Source organism: Schistocerca americana, chromosome 1 (genome assembly GCF_021461395.2).
Source record: "Schistocerca americana isolate TAMUIC-IGC-003095 chromosome 1, iqSchAmer2.1, whole genome shotgun sequence".
In the NCBI taxonomy this organism is placed as follows: Eukaryota; Metazoa; Arthropoda; class Insecta; order Orthoptera; family Acrididae; genus Schistocerca; species Schistocerca americana.
Genome location: NC_060119.1, coordinates 870491824 through 870513101, shown reverse-complemented (window position 1 = coordinate 870513101; position 21278 = coordinate 870491824). Strand labels below are relative to the sequence as shown.

The 21278-nt window shown below is 34.3% G+C and overlaps 1 protein-coding gene across 1 annotated transcript in view; it reads left to right on the top strand.

Moving 5' to 3' along the window:
* The window catches only part of LOC124613967 (clustered mitochondria protein homolog), a 362940-nt gene extending 342545 nt beyond the window's left edge, over positions 1-20395 (top strand). The window contains exons 22-23 of the mRNA XM_047142757.1: positions 1573-1781; positions 14628-20395. Of these exons, the coding sequence (XP_046998713.1) occupies positions 1573-1781; positions 14628-14772 (354 nt within the window). The 3' untranslated portion in view covers positions 14773-20395. The remainder of the gene's footprint in view (positions 1-1572; positions 1782-14627) is intronic.
* The last annotated feature ends 883 nt before the right edge of the window (positions 20396-21278 follow it).

Below are 21278 nucleotides of genomic sequence, written 5' to 3'. Positions count from 1 at the left end.
AATATTTCCCACAGTCTCAGAAATTGTTGTAACGAACTCTTTAAGGGTGCATACTGGATTTTAGTAAACATGCATTAACCCTGTGTTTGTGGTAGAGATTAATGTTGGCTATTATTCAAATGCTAATTGAAAGCTTTATTTTTTGAAATAGCAGAGATCATCATCATCAAATCCAAAGTCCTCACTATTGTTTTCTATCCTGCATTGGGGTTTCTGGATGTAAGCGGTCTCATTTCTCTCAGATGTTAGTACAATTGCAAACCTTTTGGGTATTGGTAGTCTTCTGTTTTGGAAATGTTGAGCATACCATCTTCTCGCACCAACAGTGCAGCATCTTACTGCTCTGTAAGCATTATGAATGTTGGCTAACTCACTGTTTACATAACTGTGCATGATTCATTATTGCAGTGTGATACAATAAATGACAACTAGCATAGCACTGTGTAATAGCTGATTAGTGTAGCAGAAGTACACTAACAGACACATCCAACTTCGTTTCCCCCCTTGCCATGGAACAAACGCCTTCTCACTTGTTGTTGTTGACTGACTGCTGTTTATGGCTCTTGTGTGCAGAATGGAACATTTGCAACTTATGGTTATTTGGTGAATGTTGCTTGATTTAATGTGTCCCCTGTCCTGCTCTGACCATTGTTGCAATAGGTCTCCCATAACGTCAAAACTGTTTCCTACATATGAAAAGACTTAATATCTGATGCAAACTTTCACATTATTGAAACTAAGAAGGGGACATTACAGATCAACACTCTTTCAATTTGTTTGTACTTAAGGGATTTCAGTAGAACTGTTTAGTCTCTGGAAATAAAAAAAAAAGATTTTATTTTCAGTATGATGATTCCGCACTCACATTTTCATGGAATTAATAATTAAAAATCAAAAGCTATCATTTTTATAAAAAATTCTGATTCAATATTTGTTAATTGACAATTTTATTTGGTATGGATATGGAATTTAACTGGAAGTTACAAGAAGGTTACTGCTAATGAGATTTGAACCAGCAACTTTACAATTACAAAGATTTTTGTTCTTAAAAGTGCTCTGAATTCTTCTAAACTTCAAAGGCAGTTGTTTAGAGTTTCCTTGGGAATTACATCACACTGATTTAGGCAAGTGAAATCCAGTCACTGACTTTCAAATCTTATAAATATGAAGAAAACTGAAGAGGTGCAGTCTGCAAGGGCCCCTAGAAAATAGGGGTAAAAAGGGGAGGTGGGGAGTGCATTGAAATGGAAGTTTCATACCTACAGCATTACTCACTTTAAATATGTAATACTTAGTTTCATAGAAACGTTGAGCGCTTTTCATGTTTCTTTGCACTGTATAAGAACATTTCCTTCTTCACTCTGGTTGGTTTTAATGTGATATGCTTTGAACTGCGTAAATGCTTCCCCAGCACTATGCTCCTGTTGTAACACAGACATAGGTAAATTCTTCACTAAATTCAGAATACCGTATTATTGAATTATGTGATGCAACCGATACTTTTTTCGTTAACCAGTTTTCAATTTCTCCAATTTCCTTCAATGTATTTTAATTTAAAATTGTTTCTTTCAGCTAGGTGAATCGCATGAAAAGACACGAGAATCTTCGGACTGTCTTAGACACCTAACATCTCAAGCTGTGGTGTTACAGAAAAAAATGAACGAAATCTATACGGGGAAACCAGGGGCAACATTGCCTCCAATACAAATACAACCTCCTTCAATGGGCAGCGTTCTTGATATGCTGAATGTCATCAATGGAATTTTGTTCGTGCAGATCAGGTTTGTAAAACTGGAAATTCTCCCCTTCCCCCTCCACCACCCCTGTATGTATGCTTTATAAAGTTCACATCTGCTCTTTGGTTCTTCTCTACATATCGAAAATGTGGAAGTGGAACCAGTAACCTGCTTTCAAAACTGGGTAAAAATGTAATGTTAAGCCGGCCAGGGTGGCCGAGCGGTTCTAGGCACTACAGCCTGGAACCGTGTGACCGCTACGGTCGCAGGTTTGAATCCTCCCTCGGGCATGGATGTGTGTGATATCCTTAGGTTAGTTAGGTTTAAGTAGTTCTAAGTTCTAGGGGACTGATGACCTCATAAGTTAAGTCCGATAGTGCTCAGAGCCATTTGAACCATTTTGTAATGGCAAACCGAAAAGTAAGCTTAGTTTTCATGTAATATGGTAAGCAGTCAACAACTGCCACACTGACTTGTGCTGTAGGGTAAGTGTGCTTAGAACTGTGATAGTAAGAAAGGCACAGTACTAAATTCAGGACAAAATTTACGCTGTGTATGGATGAAATAGGATGAGTGAATAAGTAAAGTGTTGATTTTGTCATTTAAGAGTGGGAAGGTTGCAAACTGTTGTGACTACATGACAAGTGTACCGCAAGCCATATGTTTATGGAGTTCCAAAGCTCCTTCCCGAGAACTATAAAATTCAACAGATAACAACTCCCTGGACTTCCTTTTTCATTACAGTGTAGAAAGAGATGATAAACTAAAAAGATTTGATGGGATGAGACACAGGTTTCCTAAGCTAAAACAGCAATCCATGGTACGGTGTCACTGCACTTCACCCAACAAATAACAAATAAAAATGTGCCAGACTCTGTCAGCCAGGAAGATTGTGGCTGTAATTTTTTGTTCTGTTAAATGATTCGTGTATCTCAGTTTTATGTAACACCAAAGGATGAGAAAATTCAAAAGCTTCTGTGAGACTTTCAAAAGACAATCATTCAAAAAAGTGGCCCTGTTTTTTTATTGCCAGTGTAGTGTTTTTGCATGACACTGCTTGGCACTGCCTGGTGAAATATGGTATCCCGGCTGAGACACAAAGTTGAAATATGGTATCCCGGCTGAGACACAAAGTTGAAGTATGCTCACTATTTTTTATTTACCTAAATTTGGCATATTTCGTGACAGTACCTCCTCCATTATATGTTTACAAGGCGATATTGGTCTTGGCTTCAGTTGTCTAGTGGAAGTATGATTCCACAATGCATCTTTGTCGGCTGCAGAAATGACCTGGTTCAATGTGTCTGCCTCATTTTTGGTGCTTCAAATACCATTTCTTCGAATGTAGTTTCTTCTTAAAGTTTATATAAAAAAAATAGTAACATAATTCAAAATTATTTATGACGGTGACCTGCACATTGTTCTACTGTCAACACACACCAAGAGTTAACTGCCGACTGACTATAGTCAAAGACGACTCCAGCGTCAAAGACATTTTACACAACACACAAGCTTCCACTTGTAATCAGTCTCTTTGCTATTCTTCGACACATTTACTAATAGTAATCAATATGCTTTCACTCTCAAAAATATAAGTAAATTAACATATAATAAGGCAAATTATAATTAAAAAAATTCTGACAAAAAATATAAGAAAACATTTACAATTTGGTATCGACAAATCCGGTATAAAATAACACATCTCCCAGATCCATTACAACTGCTCCCCAGGGCTTTTGTTGTTATGGACATATACGACAAAATCCCGACCACTCTCAGTAATGGATCTGTATTACACAATTAGTACATTAATGATGCAGTCTGATAACCTCTTCCAAATTTGGACTCTTTGAATCTGTGGATTTGTTACTGGCTGTTGTTGCAATGATTCTTCCCCATCAATCTCATACACAAAAAAATCAAGTAAAGAAATTATTTGACATGACAAATATACATGGTATAAAACATACATGAGAAATATTCTAACATACAGCATACAGATTGAAAATAATATAATAATAGAATAAGATTTAAATTTTTTTTATATTAATGTTAATTTCATTATGCTTACATATTGTACAGTAAAAATGATACTGAACATATATAGTGTAGTGTTTTTGTTTTCTATATATTTGCCTTTCATATATTTTTACTTCTGATTTTCTTTTTTTGAAATTTTTTTACTCATGTTTTTTTGTATATTTTTTTGCTTATGATTTTCTTTTTAAAAATTTTTTTTATTGTTTTTACTCATGTTTTTTTTGTTTTGTATATATTTTTTGCTTATAATTTTCTTTTTAAATTTTTTTAATTTTTTTACTCATGTTCTTTTTATTTTGTATTTTTTTTGCTTATGATTTTCTTCTTTTAGTACAGCTAAAGATACATCAGTATTATCTAAATTTTTTTCAATTGTTTATGTACACTTGCCTCTCTACTACAATATTACTACAAGTCACATTCTTGTGAAGAGTACTTTCGCTCCCCACAACATCAATATAAACAACAATAAATTGCTCATATATGATGAGGCTTTATCTAAAATTGTTTTTGAAACTTATACCTTTGCATGCATGTCCTCACATGCATGCCTTCACCCACAGACTTTGCTTCCAAAAATTAGAAAAATTCAGAAATGCTCACTAGGGAGACTTTTTTTGTAAAAAAAGTAAAAATAAATCTTTCTCTCATTCTCTGTTACAACAGTGTTTTTTCATCAGTTTCAATTAACATGTGACTTCAAATTATTAATTTATACATGCAAATATACATACTTGATTGTACAGGTAGTCCAGTGGAGGACTTTTGTTTTAGATGATAATAGGTTATTTAAATTTTGAAATTATGATTTCTGTTTATATAGTTTCAGAGAGACAACATTCCTGAGACCAAATAATTTCTTTGACTTAGGATACACCAAACGATAAGCATTAGGGTGTGGATTTTCTATGACTTCAAAAGGCCCAATATATATATCAAAGAATTTTTTAATTTCTGAAGTTAACATTTTTGATTTTTCATGAGATTTGACCAGAACAAGATCCCCAATTTTGAAAGTGGTTAATCTTACCCTATTGTTATGTCTTTTATTCCTCTTTTTTCCCCTTGTTTCCTCATAGTTTCCCTGACAATATCTTCTCTCTATTGCATAGTTAAAGGTGTACATTTAGGAAATTCAATAAGTTCTGATATAAGATTTGGAGGTCTAATATTAAACATAACCTCATACGGTGAAAATCCTGTGGAACTATGTTGTAGGCTATTCATAATATCTTCAAAATTTCGATTGTGCTCAAACCAGGTTGGATGTTTATGGCTACAATAGGTTCTACAAAGTCTCCTAATTTCCCTCATATATCTTTCTGCAGGATTGGTGGATGGAGAATAAACAGATATAAGTATATGCTCCAGTTTTGATCTTTCAATAAACTTTTTCCAAATTTTAGAGGTGAACTGTGAACCATTATCTGATAATATAGCTTTTGGTTTACCCACCTGTGTGAAATAATCTCTCTCAATTTTTATTATAATTTCATGGCTAGTAGCTTTTTTCACTGGATATAATTTAATTAATTTTGAAAATACATCTACCATAACAAATATGTAACAGTGACTACCTTCACTCTTTGGTAACATTCCATATAAGTCCACTGCGATAAGATCTAAAGGTTTTTCCGGAATAATGTTTTGCATCTCTCCACCACATCTTTGATTGCTCACTTTAACTCTCTGACATTTGTCACAGGTTGCCAATTCTTTTCTTACCTTCTTTCCAATATTGTAAAAATAAACATTTTCTTGTATCTTTTGAATGCACTTCTGTATCCCACAATGACCAAAACTTTCATGTATGTAAATGATCAGCTTATCAGCATCTGCCTCTGGCTAACACAGTTTCCAATTATCAGAATCTACATCTGTTCTCCGAAATAAAATCTCCTTATGTAATTTGTAAAATTTTCAAGTGTCTCATACCCCTTCTTGCCTAAACATTCTTTGATTAATTTCCAACTCTGACCCAAATTTTGATTTTTTTTTCTAATTTTGTTACACATAGCTCTAATTGTTTTCTCATTTTCCACCCCTTTCAAGTATCTAATTTTAAATTGCTTTTCCTCCTCTTGTTCAAAAATCTCCTTTTCTCCCCCAATTGGTAACCTTGAAAGTGAATCAGCTACTACATTCTCAGAACCTTTCATGTGTTTGATTTCAAAGTCAAACTGTTGCAGAAATATTGCCCATCTGGTCAATCTACTGTAGTATAATTTGCACTCTTGTAAGTAACTCAAAGCTTTGTGATCTGAAAATACTATGGTTTATGTCCAATAAGGTAAATTCTAAATTTTGTAAAAGCCCAATGAATTGCCAAAAGTTCCTTCTCTGTGACTGTATAATTTTTTTCATGCTTGAGCAACATTCTGCTTGCAAATGCTATGGTACAATGTATCTTAACTCCATTCTCTACTCTTTCTTGAAATAACTCTGCTCCATCCCATAATTACTGCTATCAGTGTTCAAACAAAATGGTAAATTAAAATCAGGTCTGTGTAATAAGTGTTGCTTCCTCAACTCTTGCTTAATTTTATCAAGCTCTTCCTGACAACTTTTATCCCAAACCCAAACAGTGTTTTTCTTAAGTAACTGACTTAAACATGGTGCATTCAGACTCTGATCACTTATATGTTTTTGGTAATAGCCGCATAACCAAAAGAACGACTTTAATTGTTTTTTTATTCTTAGGAATAGGAATTTCTGAAATTGCTTTAATTTTTTCTGGATCTACCAAAATTCCCTTGTCTATGACAACATGACCCAAAAATTTTAATTCAGAAACTGCAAATTTACACTTCCCTAATTTCAATGTCATCCCCCCTTTTCTAAGTTTTTCACAAACTGACTTCAAAATCGAAAAATGTTCCTCCCAATTTTGCCCTGTAACCAAAATGTCATCTACATAAATTATCAGTTTCGACACAAGTTCTTGCCCCAGTACATGATCCAAAGCTCTTATAAATTTGGAAACAGAAGAATTTAACCCAAATGGCACAACACAATATTGGTAACTCTTACCATTGTACAAGAAAGCAGTATATTTCCTAGAATTAATCGAAAGTGGTACCTGATGAAAACCCGAAGTTAGATCCAAACTTGACATATATTTTATATCTGTAAATTTATAGAGTAACTCATCAATATTTTTGGGATGGTCTGTCTGTCTGAACAAAATTTTGTTTAAGTGTCTAGAGTCCAAAACCAATCTTACTCCACCATCTTTTTTCGAAACTATTACTAGAGGATTATTATATGCACTGATACTCCTTTCTATTATATTATATCCTTCCATCTTTTTCAGCTCTTTCTCAACAGCAGGTCTTTTTGATATTGCAATACTGTATGGTTTTATGAAAAATGGTTCATGAGGTTTTACCTGAAGCTCACACTGATAACCCTTTACCCTACCAGGTATGTCACTGAAAACATCACTGTATTCCCACAGCAGATTGTCTAACTGTTGTTTTTGCTACCCAGATAAATTTTGTGTTTTTCAAATTTACTAAATTCCCAAATTCAACTTCATCAGTATCAAATCTATGAGTTTCAATATTCTCCAATCTATTTTCTTTTAGTAAATTGATACTGTCAAAATTTCCATTACTCTGATCACCAAGTGTGTTCACAAAATTTGCCTGAATGTATTCCCTTTCACTAGTTTCTATCACTAGTTTCTATCAAAAGTTTTCTTTCAACCCAATCAAATGCTGTATTTACTTTTACTATCCAATTCATACCCAAAAGAAAATCCTCATTAAATTCCTGAATTACAAAACATCCATGTGTGAACAACTTGCCTTCAATTAAAAATGTCACTAAAGCTTGGCTTTTTACCAATTTACTGCTCTTCCCAGTAGCACCTTTTATCTTTACCCCAACAACTGGCATTTCAACAAAATCTTTCCCCACTTTCAATTTCTTGCTTAACCTTTCAGATATTCCCGAGATCCCACTTCCTGTATCAATTAAACATTTACCAATCCATGACCCAATTTGAACTTTTATATAAGGACTGCAAAATTAATCACTTTTCTCAGAACCTGCATCCTCATGTAATAAATCACTATCAATTTCCCCAAACCTATACTTATCAGAATCATATGGTATATCATTACATGTATTATTTGTCACAGTTATAAAATTTGCCCAAGATACAAAATTGTCATTAGTACTCTCTATTATCTCAAATAGCCAAGAATTTTCATCCAAATCACATTGTATACTATTGAAGTACTTATCCTTCAGCTTTTCAAAAATAAAATATCTCATCTTTTTCCACCACTCAGGACATAAGTTTCACATACATTAATAAGCATCTTTCTAAAGTTCTTGTCAAAAGAAATAGTTTCACTGTTCAGCCATAGATTCATAAGACGTGTGTGTGTGTGTGTGTGTGTGTGTGTGTGTGTGTGTGTGTGTGTGTGTGTGTGTGTGTGTCATTAGTATCTGTAAAAGTTTCACTTAGCCTACAAGTTATACATGTGTCATCATTATTTGTGTAGTCAGATTCTTTACCAACAACATCAAAATTCACACTTTTACATACACCCAGCTTGTGAGCCTTATTCATCCTGGTAACATCTCTGGGAATTTCTATAACATTTTCACTATTTAATCCATTTTCAACCATGTGTATACCCAACTCCCTATTTAAACTAATGAAATACCTTTCCTCAACATCATCATCAATACCATTACTATCATTATCAACTTTATCATCAACATCATCATTATACATATTCAGGTCATACACATTCAAATTATTCCCCAAAATATAATTTCCCCTTTCTAAAGTTACCAGATCCCTTTCACCAATATTTTCATTCTCACAGCATGCATTCTCTCTTTCATTCACACACGTCTCTTAACTACTACAAATTACATCATCTGACAAATGGAGGAGGAGGAGATTACTGTTTAACGTCCCGTCGACAACGAGGTCATTAGAGACGGAGCACAAGCTCGGAGTAGGGAAGGATGGGGAAATCGGCCGTGCCCTTTCTAAGGAACCATCCCGGCATTTGCCTGAAGCGATTTAGGGAAATCACGGAAAACTTAAATCAGGATGGCCGGACCCGGTATTGAACCGTCGTCCTCCCGAATGCGAGTCCAGTGTGCTAACCACTGCGCCACCTCGCTCGGTCTGACAAAGTGTTGTTCTTTTTTGCTCAAGTGTAAAACTCTGTTAAATTAAATGAATCACAATTACTTTTATCTATTGCATATTCTTGTGTACTGAAAATTTTATCTTTATCAATATCATCATTATTTTCCTCTTGAAATTTCTTCAATAAGTAACAACTAATGACCTCGTGTGATAGCTTAGGTTTGGAACTGTCATGTTTGGGTTTATGATAGTCACATCCATTGGTCCTTTCATCATGCTCACCTCCTGCCTCAAACTTGCGGACCTTCAAGGGGGCGTCTACTAGTCTCGTTTTTTATTTCCTGAATTACAACTTGTTCCTGCTTGAACTGCTGATTGTGGTTCTGCCAATGTCCCTGATCAACATTTCTGTTCCCATTCCTATGCCAAACATTACCTGATAGTTGGTAGTTTCTATTGTACTGATCTCTAGCAAAATTTCTGTGATTTTGATCCCTAAAGTGTTCTCTATTTTGTTGATTATTTCCGCGAAAATGTTGTTCTTGTTTTGGATAAAAATTATGGTCCTTCCTTTGAAAATTGTTATACCCCATGAATTTTGACTGACACCATGATAATTGTTTTGTTCCCTTTTTTGAAAGTTGTCATTTCCCCAATTTTGACCATTATCTTTCTGAGTAAACCCACTGTGTGTTCTTGCTGTTACCCTATCCAACTTTTCAATATAATTGAGAAACTGCTCTACATTACTATCAGGACAATGAACTAAACTCAACTGCATTGCTGAGGGCAATCTTCTCTTTAAGGTATCAATTTTGATCAAGTCATCCAAAGGTTTTGTTAAATGGATAAGTTTTTGAAGTTCACTTTTGCAAAATTGTTTCATGTTCCCATCTGATTCTCTATAGTTTCTCCCATTCAAAAATTCACTTTTGATTCTAGTTTGTTTAAGATCATCCCAAAAATTTTCCAGAAATTTTGATTCAAATTCTGAAAAGGTCATCCCCAAAGTTACAATCTGGTTTGCCCAAGTCAAAGCTTCCCCTTTCAAGAATTTTTTCACAAATCTAATTTTCATATCATCTGGTGAGTGAGGTAAAAAACAATCCTTACAATACCGTGTAAAATCAACGGGATGTAAGGGTCCATCTACCGAAAAGTGCTTCACTGGAATATTAGATACAAGATTGCATGTGTTGACATTGTGATTTTTGCTTTGAAATTCAATGTCAAAACTTTCAATTTTTTCGCTAAGTTCTTTGACAGATTTTTTGTTTTCTAAATCATTGCACTCTACTTTTTTTTTCTAGAGTAACCAAACGATTGTCAGTTTCTTGTTGTACATTTTTTACTAAAACTTTTGTGTTCTCATCCAAATTTTTAATTTCCCCTTTTATCTCATTAAAATCAATTAAATTTCTTTCCCTATCTGCCAGTAATTCATTTTTTACAGTATTAATTTCATCGCTCAATTTAACATCAATTTCATTTACTTTTGCTTCCACAGATTCAATTTTTTCCTCAACACTGCCAACTCTGTTCGAAAGATCACCCACTTGGGTATTGACTGCTTGGACTTGCAACAAAATGTTGTCAATTTTTTCATCCCAGTAAGTCTTATTGTCGTCAACTGATTGTTTAATTTCTTATGTGAAATTTACAAGAAAACTTTTTAAATCAAATTGATCGGTTCTTTCTGTTTCATTTGACCTGTCCTGATTTTCGAAGTCTATTAAATTACTACTTTCTACTGTAGGCACAATACTCTCGAAAATCTCATAAGTCATTGTGAAGAAAAAAATTTATACACAACAATACAAAACAAGATAAAAATATTGTTTTAACAAAATACGAGGTTTTTGTGACTTATCTGGAACACTCTTCTACTGTTGCAAATCCACGTTTTCCATCCATGTGATTGTTGACCAAAATTCTTTAAATTACTTCTTCTGTCGTGAACTACATTTTTTGCCGAAACACTACTTCTCCAAAACTTTTACTTCCCGATGAACACTAATACTGTAACACACATTCTGAAAAAACTGGTATTAACACACACAAATTTTCTTCCTCGTAGCACTGTTGAAGATCTCGTGAACACAATATCCCGGCTACAGTCCCCAGTTGAAATATGGTATCCCGGCTGAGACACGAAGTTGAAATATGCTCACTATTTTTTATTTACTTAAATTTGGCATATTTCGTGACAGTACCTTCTCCATTAGATGTTTACAAGGCGATATTGGTCTTGGTTTCAGTTGTCCAGTGGAAGTATGATTCCACAATGCATCTTTGTCGGCTGCAGAAATGACCTGGTTCAATGTGTCTGCCTCATTTTTGGTGCTTCAAATACCATTTCTTCGAATGTAGTTTCTTCTTAAAGTTTATATAAAAAAAATAGTAACATAATTCAAAATTATTTATGACGGTGACCTGCACATTGTTCTACTGTCAACACACACCAAGAGTTAACTGCCGACTGACTATAGTCAAAGACGACTCCAGCGTCAAAGACATTTTACACAACACACAAGCTTCCACTTGTAATCAGTCTCTTTGCTATTCTTCGACACATTTACTAATAGTAATCAATATGCTTTCACTCTCAAAAATATAAGTAAATTAACATATAATAAGGCAAATTATAATTTAAAAAATTCTGACAAAAAATATAAGAAAACATTTACAATTTGGTATCGACAAATCCGGTATAAAATAACACATCTCCCAGATCCATTACACTGGCAAACAAAGAATTATTGTTGATTCCAATGATACACTCCTTATATTGTGCTGTACAGCCCACACTTACTTCAAAGAGATTTCTACTTCTTCAAGCATGTAAAAAAGTGGTTTAGGTTCCAATGCTTTGCTTCTGACAAAGAACTTACATATTGCCATGATGTGGCTGCTATCTACTGTGGCAGAATTTTATAAAGAAGGATTTGTCAACTCAGTAGGAAATAAAAGCATACACAGAGTATGCCATTCGTGCCTGCTTGAACATACATGCAGATGCTAGCTAAGCCTGCAGGTTGCACTGTGTCGTATTTGCCCATAAACATCAACTGTGCAATGTTCTCAGTATATTGTCATTCATGGTCTGAAGAGTTTCCTCTGTAGTTGAGTGCATTATGCCAGAGCTAAATGAATTCGAAGGTGGGCAAATTTCTGATGCTCTTATGGTGGATGCTTCCATAACAAAGATAGCAGAAGGGTTTGCTATTTCAAGATGCACTATATTGAAGATTTATACATCATACAGGGAAGGTGGAAAAAATCATCATCCACTGAGTCACAACACAGACAAAACTCTGTTAAGAGTGATTATGATGGACAGTCATTCAAGAGGGATAATAGCTGAAAAGGTCACAACAGAACTGAATGTTGCATTCATAAACCCTGTCAGCACCAAAACAACATAAAGGGAGCTCCATAAGCAGGGAATTGCAGGGTTAGCTGGAATTCCAAAACCACTCATTACTGGTGCACACACATGTAACAGGATAACATGGTGCCAAAGCCATAAAACCTTGACTGTGTAGCAACGGAAGGACGCTATTTGATTGGATGAGTCTTGTTTCACACTGTTTTCAACTTCTGGCTGAGTTTATGTCCCAAGTGTGAAACATGATGGAAGTTTGGTGATTATTTGGGCAGCCACATCATGGTATTCCATGATCCCCATGGTTATTCTGTGAGGTAGCATTGCTGCCGACAGTTATGCGATCACTTTGGCTGATCGGGTCCATCCCATGTTACTGTGTTTGTTCACCAATGATGATGCTGTTTTCTAAGACAACAAGGGCCTCTGTTCACACAGCTCGCATCGTCTAAGATTGGTTTTGTGAGCATTAGGATGAATTGTCGCATCTCTTCTGGCAACCACAGGAGAGAAAGGTGTATGATCACTATCCATCTCCATCATCATTACCTGAATTTGGCACTAGTTTGCAGGAAAACTGATAAAAGATGCTCTCAGAAACCATACAGGACCTGTATTTACCCATTCTGAGATGGCTGGAAGATGTTTTGAATGGCAAGAGTTGTTCTACACCACATTAGGCATGGTAATGTGTTGTGTTTTTCGTGTTTCCATACCTTTGCCCACCCCTTGTATATGAATGGTGATTACGTAGAGAAATAATACAAGACATTTTCTAATAAATTTGCTTTAAGCAGTCCAGTATTTCATTTATAGCCCAACTGAGTTTGCTTTTCAGATATATCTCATATGTACTTATTCGAATGGTGACTGATGGTAAGCAAGTTGAAAATGACAGTAAAAATTTGTCGTTGAAATTAATACCCCTTGTGTAAAGGCACAGGAACTACAAAAAATGATATGGTATGCGGCAGAAAGTTGACAAATTCATAAATGATGTTCCATATATGACAGACAATATGTGAAATTTGAACGGGAATCAGAAAATGTTAATATTTCCAACTCTCATGCTGGGACCACTCTTGTTATCTGCACATAAATGACCTGATGGATAGGGTGAGCAGCAATTTACAACTGTTCAGTGATGATGTGTATGGGAAAGTACTGTTTTTGAGTGACTGCAGGATGATCTGGACAAAACTTCTATTTGTGTGATGCATGACAGTTTGCTCTACATGTAGAAAAAATACACTTTAATGGAGATGAGTAGGATAAACAATCCCGTAACATTCAAATACAATATTAGTGGTGTGTTGGTTGGCACAGCCACATCATTTAAATATCTAGGCATAGTGCTGCAAAGTAATATGAAATGGAATGAGCAAGTGAGATCAGTAATAGGAAAGGCAAATGATCGACTTCAGTTTATTGGAAGAATTCTAGGAAAGTTTAGTTCACTTACAATGGGCACCCCATACAGAACACTAGAGCGACCAATTGTTGAGTACTGCTAGTGTGTTTGGGAGCCACACCAGGTAATGTTAAAGGAAGATATCAAAACAATTCTGAGGTGTGCTGCTGGAGTTGTGATGGTAGGTTCGATCAGCATGTGAGTATCATGCAGATATGACTTTAAATTGTACTTCAGAGATGATCCGTGAACTCAAATTGGAATCCCTGGAGGGAAGATGAAATTCTTGTCACAAAACACTGTTGAGAAAAATTTAGATAAGTTGCTTTTGTGACTGACTGCGGACTGATTCTGCTGCTGCTGATGTGTGTTTCACGTAAGAACCACAAAGACAAGATATGGGAATTCAGGGCTCATATTGAGGCATATAGAAAGTCATTTTTTTGCCTTGCTCCATTTTTGAGTGGAACAGCAGTTGTACACCATGCGCTGTGTGGTGGCTTGAAGAGTATGTATGTAGATGTAGATTTAGATGGGTATATCATAAATTTGATTAGCAGCAATCTGTTAATGTTAGCCTGCAATAAATCACCTTTTACAGTATTAATAATGATTTTTAACGTCTTGGAACTTCATTATTGTTATGATTTATGTTTATGATATGTAAATTAATTGTATAACTAACCTATGGCTTGTCTTCAGTACTTAAATGTTTATTGCTATCACAAGTATACTATTTATGCAAACCTTGCATATTTTATTGCTTATTATTTTTGTTACTACAGATATTGGGTGATCCTCTGTTAATGTAAAGATTTTCTGTACTTGTTTACTTAATAATATGATGATTATTATATGTCCCAATGTGTACTTCTTTTTGTCATTACTGGTGTGTGTTCTTTATTTCCTTAGTAATAGCCCCAATTTCTTTTGCAGTCAGCAAGACATCGAAAATTTCAAGGCTGAAATTGAGAAGCGTCAGCTGAAGGAATCTTCTCCAGCACTCTTGGACGAAAAATCTGAGATTCTTTCAGAAGTAATAAAAGATGCTGAAAAGAAAAAAGTTGTGAAATCAAGTTGAAAACAGGCTGAAAAGGCTTAGTGAGGCCATAGTGCATTCATCATGTGTACAGACAAGGGCAATGATTTCAGAGCAGATTACTAAGAGTCCAGTGACAAGGGTAAAGGTGTAAAACTGCAAGGGAAAAAAGCGAAGAGTGAAATAAGTGATGTGAGTGTGTGCCTACTGTCAGTACTTGACATACCTTTGTGGAAAATGACAAGTGTACACCAGAGCTGTAAGTTTTCAGTTTATCCCAGAGTGCCATAGGAGTTAACTCTCAGCTCTGTTTTTGTATCTCTGTGACAAATTTATTAGGAGCTGTGTTCCTAGAAGCTGCAGCACACCATTCTTCTGGGTTACAAATAGTTTGTCCATACAAGAACACAAGTGCAAAGCATTGTGTTGTGCTGGAATCCTCTGCAGCTGTCAAATAGTGCCCAGGGGCAAGTAACTGAAAGTGGCCTAGTTTGTGTGTGCGTGTGTGATGTGGAGTCAGTAAAATGTTACTGATTTTATTGTTACTATTTGAGAAACATTGTTAATGTTATATATGCATTATGTACAGTGAGACACCTTTTGGGCTAATGCATACAGTATTTTATTTTTTAAAAATACAAGAAATTATATATAAATGGGTTTTTGTAACTTTGTTGCATACGTTTATCTGTTCTCTTGTTGTTACCTGTGGACTTAAATAGCAATACTTGTTACATGTTATTTGTAATACCACATCAGAATGCATTTGAGTATTCCTGTGAGGTGTTGAGAAAAATGTGAAACATGTGCATTGTGCCTAAGATGGCTTTGCACTTGTGAATTGTATCATTTTTCCCTCTCTCGTAATGAGAGAGGTAGTTTCTCTTTGTTTTCTGTTAATGATGGTCATGCAAACAATGACTAGGTATTTTGGTACTGGGGATTGAAAAAGGTACCATTGGTGAAAGATTCTATTATAGAATGTACACTAAATTTATAACTTGTATTTATGGTTGGGTGATGATGTTGAAACTGACTACTCAGGATACGTTATTATTGCTGTTACATACCTGTTATCTGTTGTTGAGCTGCACTGATAAGTAGTAGTTTTTATTTCACGTCTGTACATTAAAAACTTGATTCTATTGGACAAAAACAGAGTGGTGAGCATTTACACGTCACTGAAGTTCTAATAAAATATCTAGTCATTCATTATTCGTCATGCTAGAGAAACTACAAATTTTCTACAGAAGTCAAGCTTCCTTATGATTAAAGCAATTTTTTTTAAATATAGAAGCACAGCGCATCCTGCAGAAGAATGTTATGAATTTGATAGTTACTGTGAAACACTTATTACCTGAATTCATTTGAAGTTTTGTTTGATTTTTCTTTGCAGAAAAGATTTTCAGTGAAGAAGAATAGTAGTAATGTTTACTGAATTATCTGAAAACCTAATCATACAATAGGGTTGCCATTTCATCAGACACAATAGTAGCTCTTTACTATTGTTGACATATACTGCAATTCAGTCACACACTATTTCGTATACATATCTTTTCCATTTACATAATGTTCTGCTTTTATTTCCTAGCCATTGTGTTTGATTGATGTATACCATTGTAAGAAGTCATGCGTATTGTGCGCGCATCGTACATCTTATTTCTGAGAGTTGAAGAATCTCATATTGGTTTCACTAAAATATTCTGATACTTTACACGCAGGTGTTTTTTTTTTTCTGGAAATGCTCACCACAAACTATTTTTTAAATGAATAAAGTTTAAATGACAGGTTATTTAACAGTTGCAGCCTGTGTTCTGAGGAAGTTGTTGGTGTTACTGTGTAAAGCCAAAGAGTTGTTTCATTGCATATGCATAGTAGTAGTTCTTCCTGAAGAAGTGTGAATATGTTAGTGATTAGTAGCATGTACTGACTAGAGACCTGATTTATCTTTTATATATAGTTTTAGGTATTCTGAAAAATTATAGTTTTATAGTTCTTTTGGCTGTTGCTTAATGTTTGAATTTTAAACTTTCGATGGCAGTATAGTATTTTTGTAAATATTGTAGTGAACTTATTTTGCTGAGTAGGTACTTTGTACTGTATCCAATTAGTTGACATTCCATAATAGTTTTCACACATTTTTTAACACTTCATAACAGCATACAGTCCTGGTGCTGGAAATGGTTAAAAGTATTTCCGTTAGTTCAAAAAATGTAATTCATTTCCATTAAAAATGAGTGTCAAAAATAAAATTGTATACTCCTGGAGAATACAGCTTCCACAGCAATAATGGAACGTGCAGATTTTTCAAGGTTGTTAATTATATTAAGAGTATCACTGCTATAGGTCCAGGAATAGAATTATTCTCATCTGTATGCATATTAAGAATGCGCACCATTCAAACAAGTCATGATATTGTGACAGTCTTGGTGTTCAGTTTCATAAAATAAGCAACAAAATATTCAATGAAAATTAACATGTCTAAGGAGTGTATTCTGTTTAAAGAAATGGTTTCTTCGTTTTTGTTAATAAGGCGTGGTTTTCTTTAGAGTGAGTCTGTGGTATTCACTAACAAAGTTGAGGCTTACAGGTGATGCTTCCAATTCCTTATGAATCAGAGACTGCTGTAATTGGTGCTAAATAAGTTCTCACTTACGCATCGAAGGATACTTAAAAACTCATTCTGTTCGTCACATTCAGGAACATAAATCTGTAGTTTTATGTCTGAATGTTACATGTAGCTGAAAAAAATGATTCAGCATTGTTCTTACATTGCGCTCTCGATAAATGTAGTGTGCCTTAAATAATGTAAACTGGAAAAAAATAATAATTTTTGAATACATATCTCATTGTGCATGATAAGTGAGGTTAACCTTTTGATATGAGTGTTTACATTACACATTGTTTCATTCTTTTGTAAGCATTGACTAGTCATTCATTTACTGTTGCACATTTTTATCATTATTACAGAAACTACTGAAAATTTGAAAAGCACACAATCAGTTAAAGTTCAACCAGTAAATTAGTTGTTTGCTCAGTGATTTAATAAAATTAATAATGCACTTAATTTGAAATTATGCAAATTTTTTTTATCTGAATGGGGCTTTTCACTGAAGGAAGGAGCTATTATCGTGAATATCAAAATTTTTCAAAGAAGTTATGTAGTATTGGATATGAAATCTGAGACCACATAAGTGTTTACAGAGATTGTTCCCTACAAGGTCACAAACATGAGAAGACCAATTCCTCAAATTTTATCTCTCTTACGGCACAAGATATGTTGTTATATCAGTCTCAATGAGAGTAGTTCACCATATTATAAATTTCATTGATATACGAATCACTGTTAGAACTGGTCATATTCTTACCAATGTGACAAGAGAAAACCTCTACTGATATGTCTGAATTATAGCACTTCCACAGAGAAGAAATATGTAAAAGCACTGTTACCCAGTACCTAAGAATTTAGCTATAGTAAAAGTAAATTACAGTTTCAGTATACCCATTATGGATGACAAACTGCAACTGTGATTTAAACTGGCAATTTATTTGTGCATAAATATGCAACCAGTCACTTTTTTGGATTTTAGATAAGTTTTGTTGTGCCATTAACTAGTTTTTAAGGCATTGGAAGCTCATGATCAGATGGTGTTACAGGAGCACCACATCATGGACCAAATGTAGCTAGACTGTATGGTGATGAGGCTGGCTGAAATGACTGAAATTTAATAACTGGTAACAAAATGTTTATGAAACAGAAATGATGTTATATTTTTGCTAATTACAGTGCACTGCGTTGTGGTATCCATAGCAAATTTATACCCACAATGTACATTATTGAGTGCACACAAATATACACAGTGTTTAGCTGCACTTGGTATCACACTTGCACACAGAATGTAAACATGAGGTGTAAATACAATGTTGTTCCTGTAACACCTCCATCTGATGAGCGTGCTGTGGCTTTACAACTAATTAATGGTACAATAAATTGTATCTAAAATCCAAAAAAGCAACTGGCTGCACATTTATACCCAGCTAAATTACCAATCTAAATTACAATTGTTTGTTAAAACAATAGTTTAAATAAACTTAACTACAGACTCAACAAGGTTTTTTTCGTAGTAACCTTTTGTTTAATGACTGGTACTGTTCAGTAAATCAAAGTTTGGAATCACTATGTAAATTAAAATTGATAGTGCCAATCTTATGGGAGTACATATGAAATAAGTTAGGAAACATTAAAATGAGTGCTGGTCCTCTCCCACTATTCTAAAGTGCTTACAGGAAGAGAAAAGGTGAAACTGAGCCTCAAAGGACTTACCTGTGGCAGTATTTTAAATTCATACAGTTAAATTTGTTTTCAGCTAGTTGTGACTGTTAATAGGTGTTCAAATTCTTAGAATTCATTCATTTTAAGTTGCTGTTCAATACTTGCAGTCTTTCAGCATTATCCCCAATTTCCTAAATGGGCATCGAATAAATTTTACAATTTATGTAGTATTCAATTAATAACTCCATAGGGTGAAGTGGTTTTTTAGTCACTGCCAGTGTAAGAGAATTTCTGAGTATTTAAATCTGAAATACATATTCTGCTCATTCTGCCAGGTGAGTTATGAGAACTGGTGATGTGAATTATGCAGCTTTTTAGGCACTTGATTGAGAAGTTTGAACCTTAAAATTTGAGGAAAGATCAACAAGCATATTAAGCAGCAATGGTTTAGAAATTCAAGGGACATACAGGGATTGATTGTTCTCATTTCTCAGTGAAAGAAGCATGTAAAATGGCGTTCAAAATGTGAATGTTGTCAGTCTCACACTGCAGAACCAGTTTCATAGAACAGATTTCATAAGAATACTACATGATAAATGTTGTCACCATTTTTCGGTACCTATGTTTGTGTGTTGCTCCTTAAATTCACTATAAGTTTGTATTTGATCATGTTCTTTCCTATTAATAATAATAATGTGCATTTCTGCTATTTTGACTGAATTGCTGCTGTTCCGCCCTGTTTACTAGTTATCACACAAAAAAAGAAGGAAACTGAAGCCTCCTTTTCTTTACCACATTGAAGAGTGTGACCCCCATTTTTCAGAATATCTGTTCATTAGAACATGTGTTCCAATAATGCATCTCTTTCTAGAAACTTTTACAGGAGATCATAAAGTGAAAAACATTGCTGTAAGAGATAAGATGATCACAATTTTGAAACTGTAATTCAGTTTCATTTGATAGATTAACTTTATCTCAGAGACAGTAGTGCTAGCGGTAAAAGTTTGGCTAATGAGCCACTGGTGTATAGTTGTCTCATTTGGCATTTTGTTATACTTTTTGTACAATATAAAAGAAATTTGCATTCATGGAGCAATAATCATAACAATAAAAAGGGCTGAAACTCACTGAAAACTCTAGTATTCATCTGTAATATGCTGATAGCAAATGGTATATGGTTGTGTGCTTTTTAAATTCTGTAATTAAGGAGGGTCCTGAGAAGTGTTAGAAACTGCTTTATGCTGTGAGATTATGAAAAGTGTGTTCAGAGAAATCTGAGTAATTATTCTGGAATGAGGAACATCTGTAGGAAATGAAAAATTTGATAGTCTAGGGGCAGGAGCCATAAAATGTGCATCTGATCATGTCATAAATAAAATAGAAATTTTTACATGACTTGTGTTCTGATTAGCACACCTATATATGAGAATCCTGTCTACAATATGAAAGCTTACTTTAACTTCGTACCTTTTTTTTTTTTTTTCTACCAGATTTCAAATGGCTGTAGATATGTACAGACTATTTGAATCAAAATGTCATTAAGGACTTATGTTGACTTTTCTCATCATAAGCACAACTTGTCAAGTGGATTCAAGTCTACTGTAAAAATCACAATTTAAGTAAAATATGTAATTTAAAATTACATCGAATGCTGAAAGTAAAAATTAGTGCTGACTAACCAAAGAATGAATACAAAAGCATGGCATTTCTGTGTCACACAAAAAAAAACTAAACAGTGCAATTTATCTGAAAACACAATTGCAATTGCCATTTTTGTCAGTAATGGTACATTAAATGTAAGATTGTAATTACTTATTTTTAAACTCAGTGTGTGCCCAGGATAAACCCAAAATAATTATCACTCCAGAATAAATTTGTTTAAATGATAAATATTAAAATATCCTCAAAATTCTGGGTTGCTTATTTAGATTCTTGTTGGCACATGTTTAATGGTTGTTGCATATTTGAGGAATAATGCCTAACAGTTGGACAACTGGTTAAAATCAGCAATTATCGAAATACCATGAAAGTCATTATACAAACTGCAGTCACCTCTTAAATACGTAACCCACTAAATTATTTGGGAAGATATTCTGTTTGAGATATCTATCCATGCTTGAACAGAAACAAACTGTGAATCATAAATCAGTGATATGTATGTGGAAAGCAGGAAAAATTAAGGGTCTTCAGCTGTTTGTTCCACAGCTATTCTGTGGAAAGTATTTCTACTATATAAAATATTTACTAGCAATGGATTGATTGAATTATGAAGGGT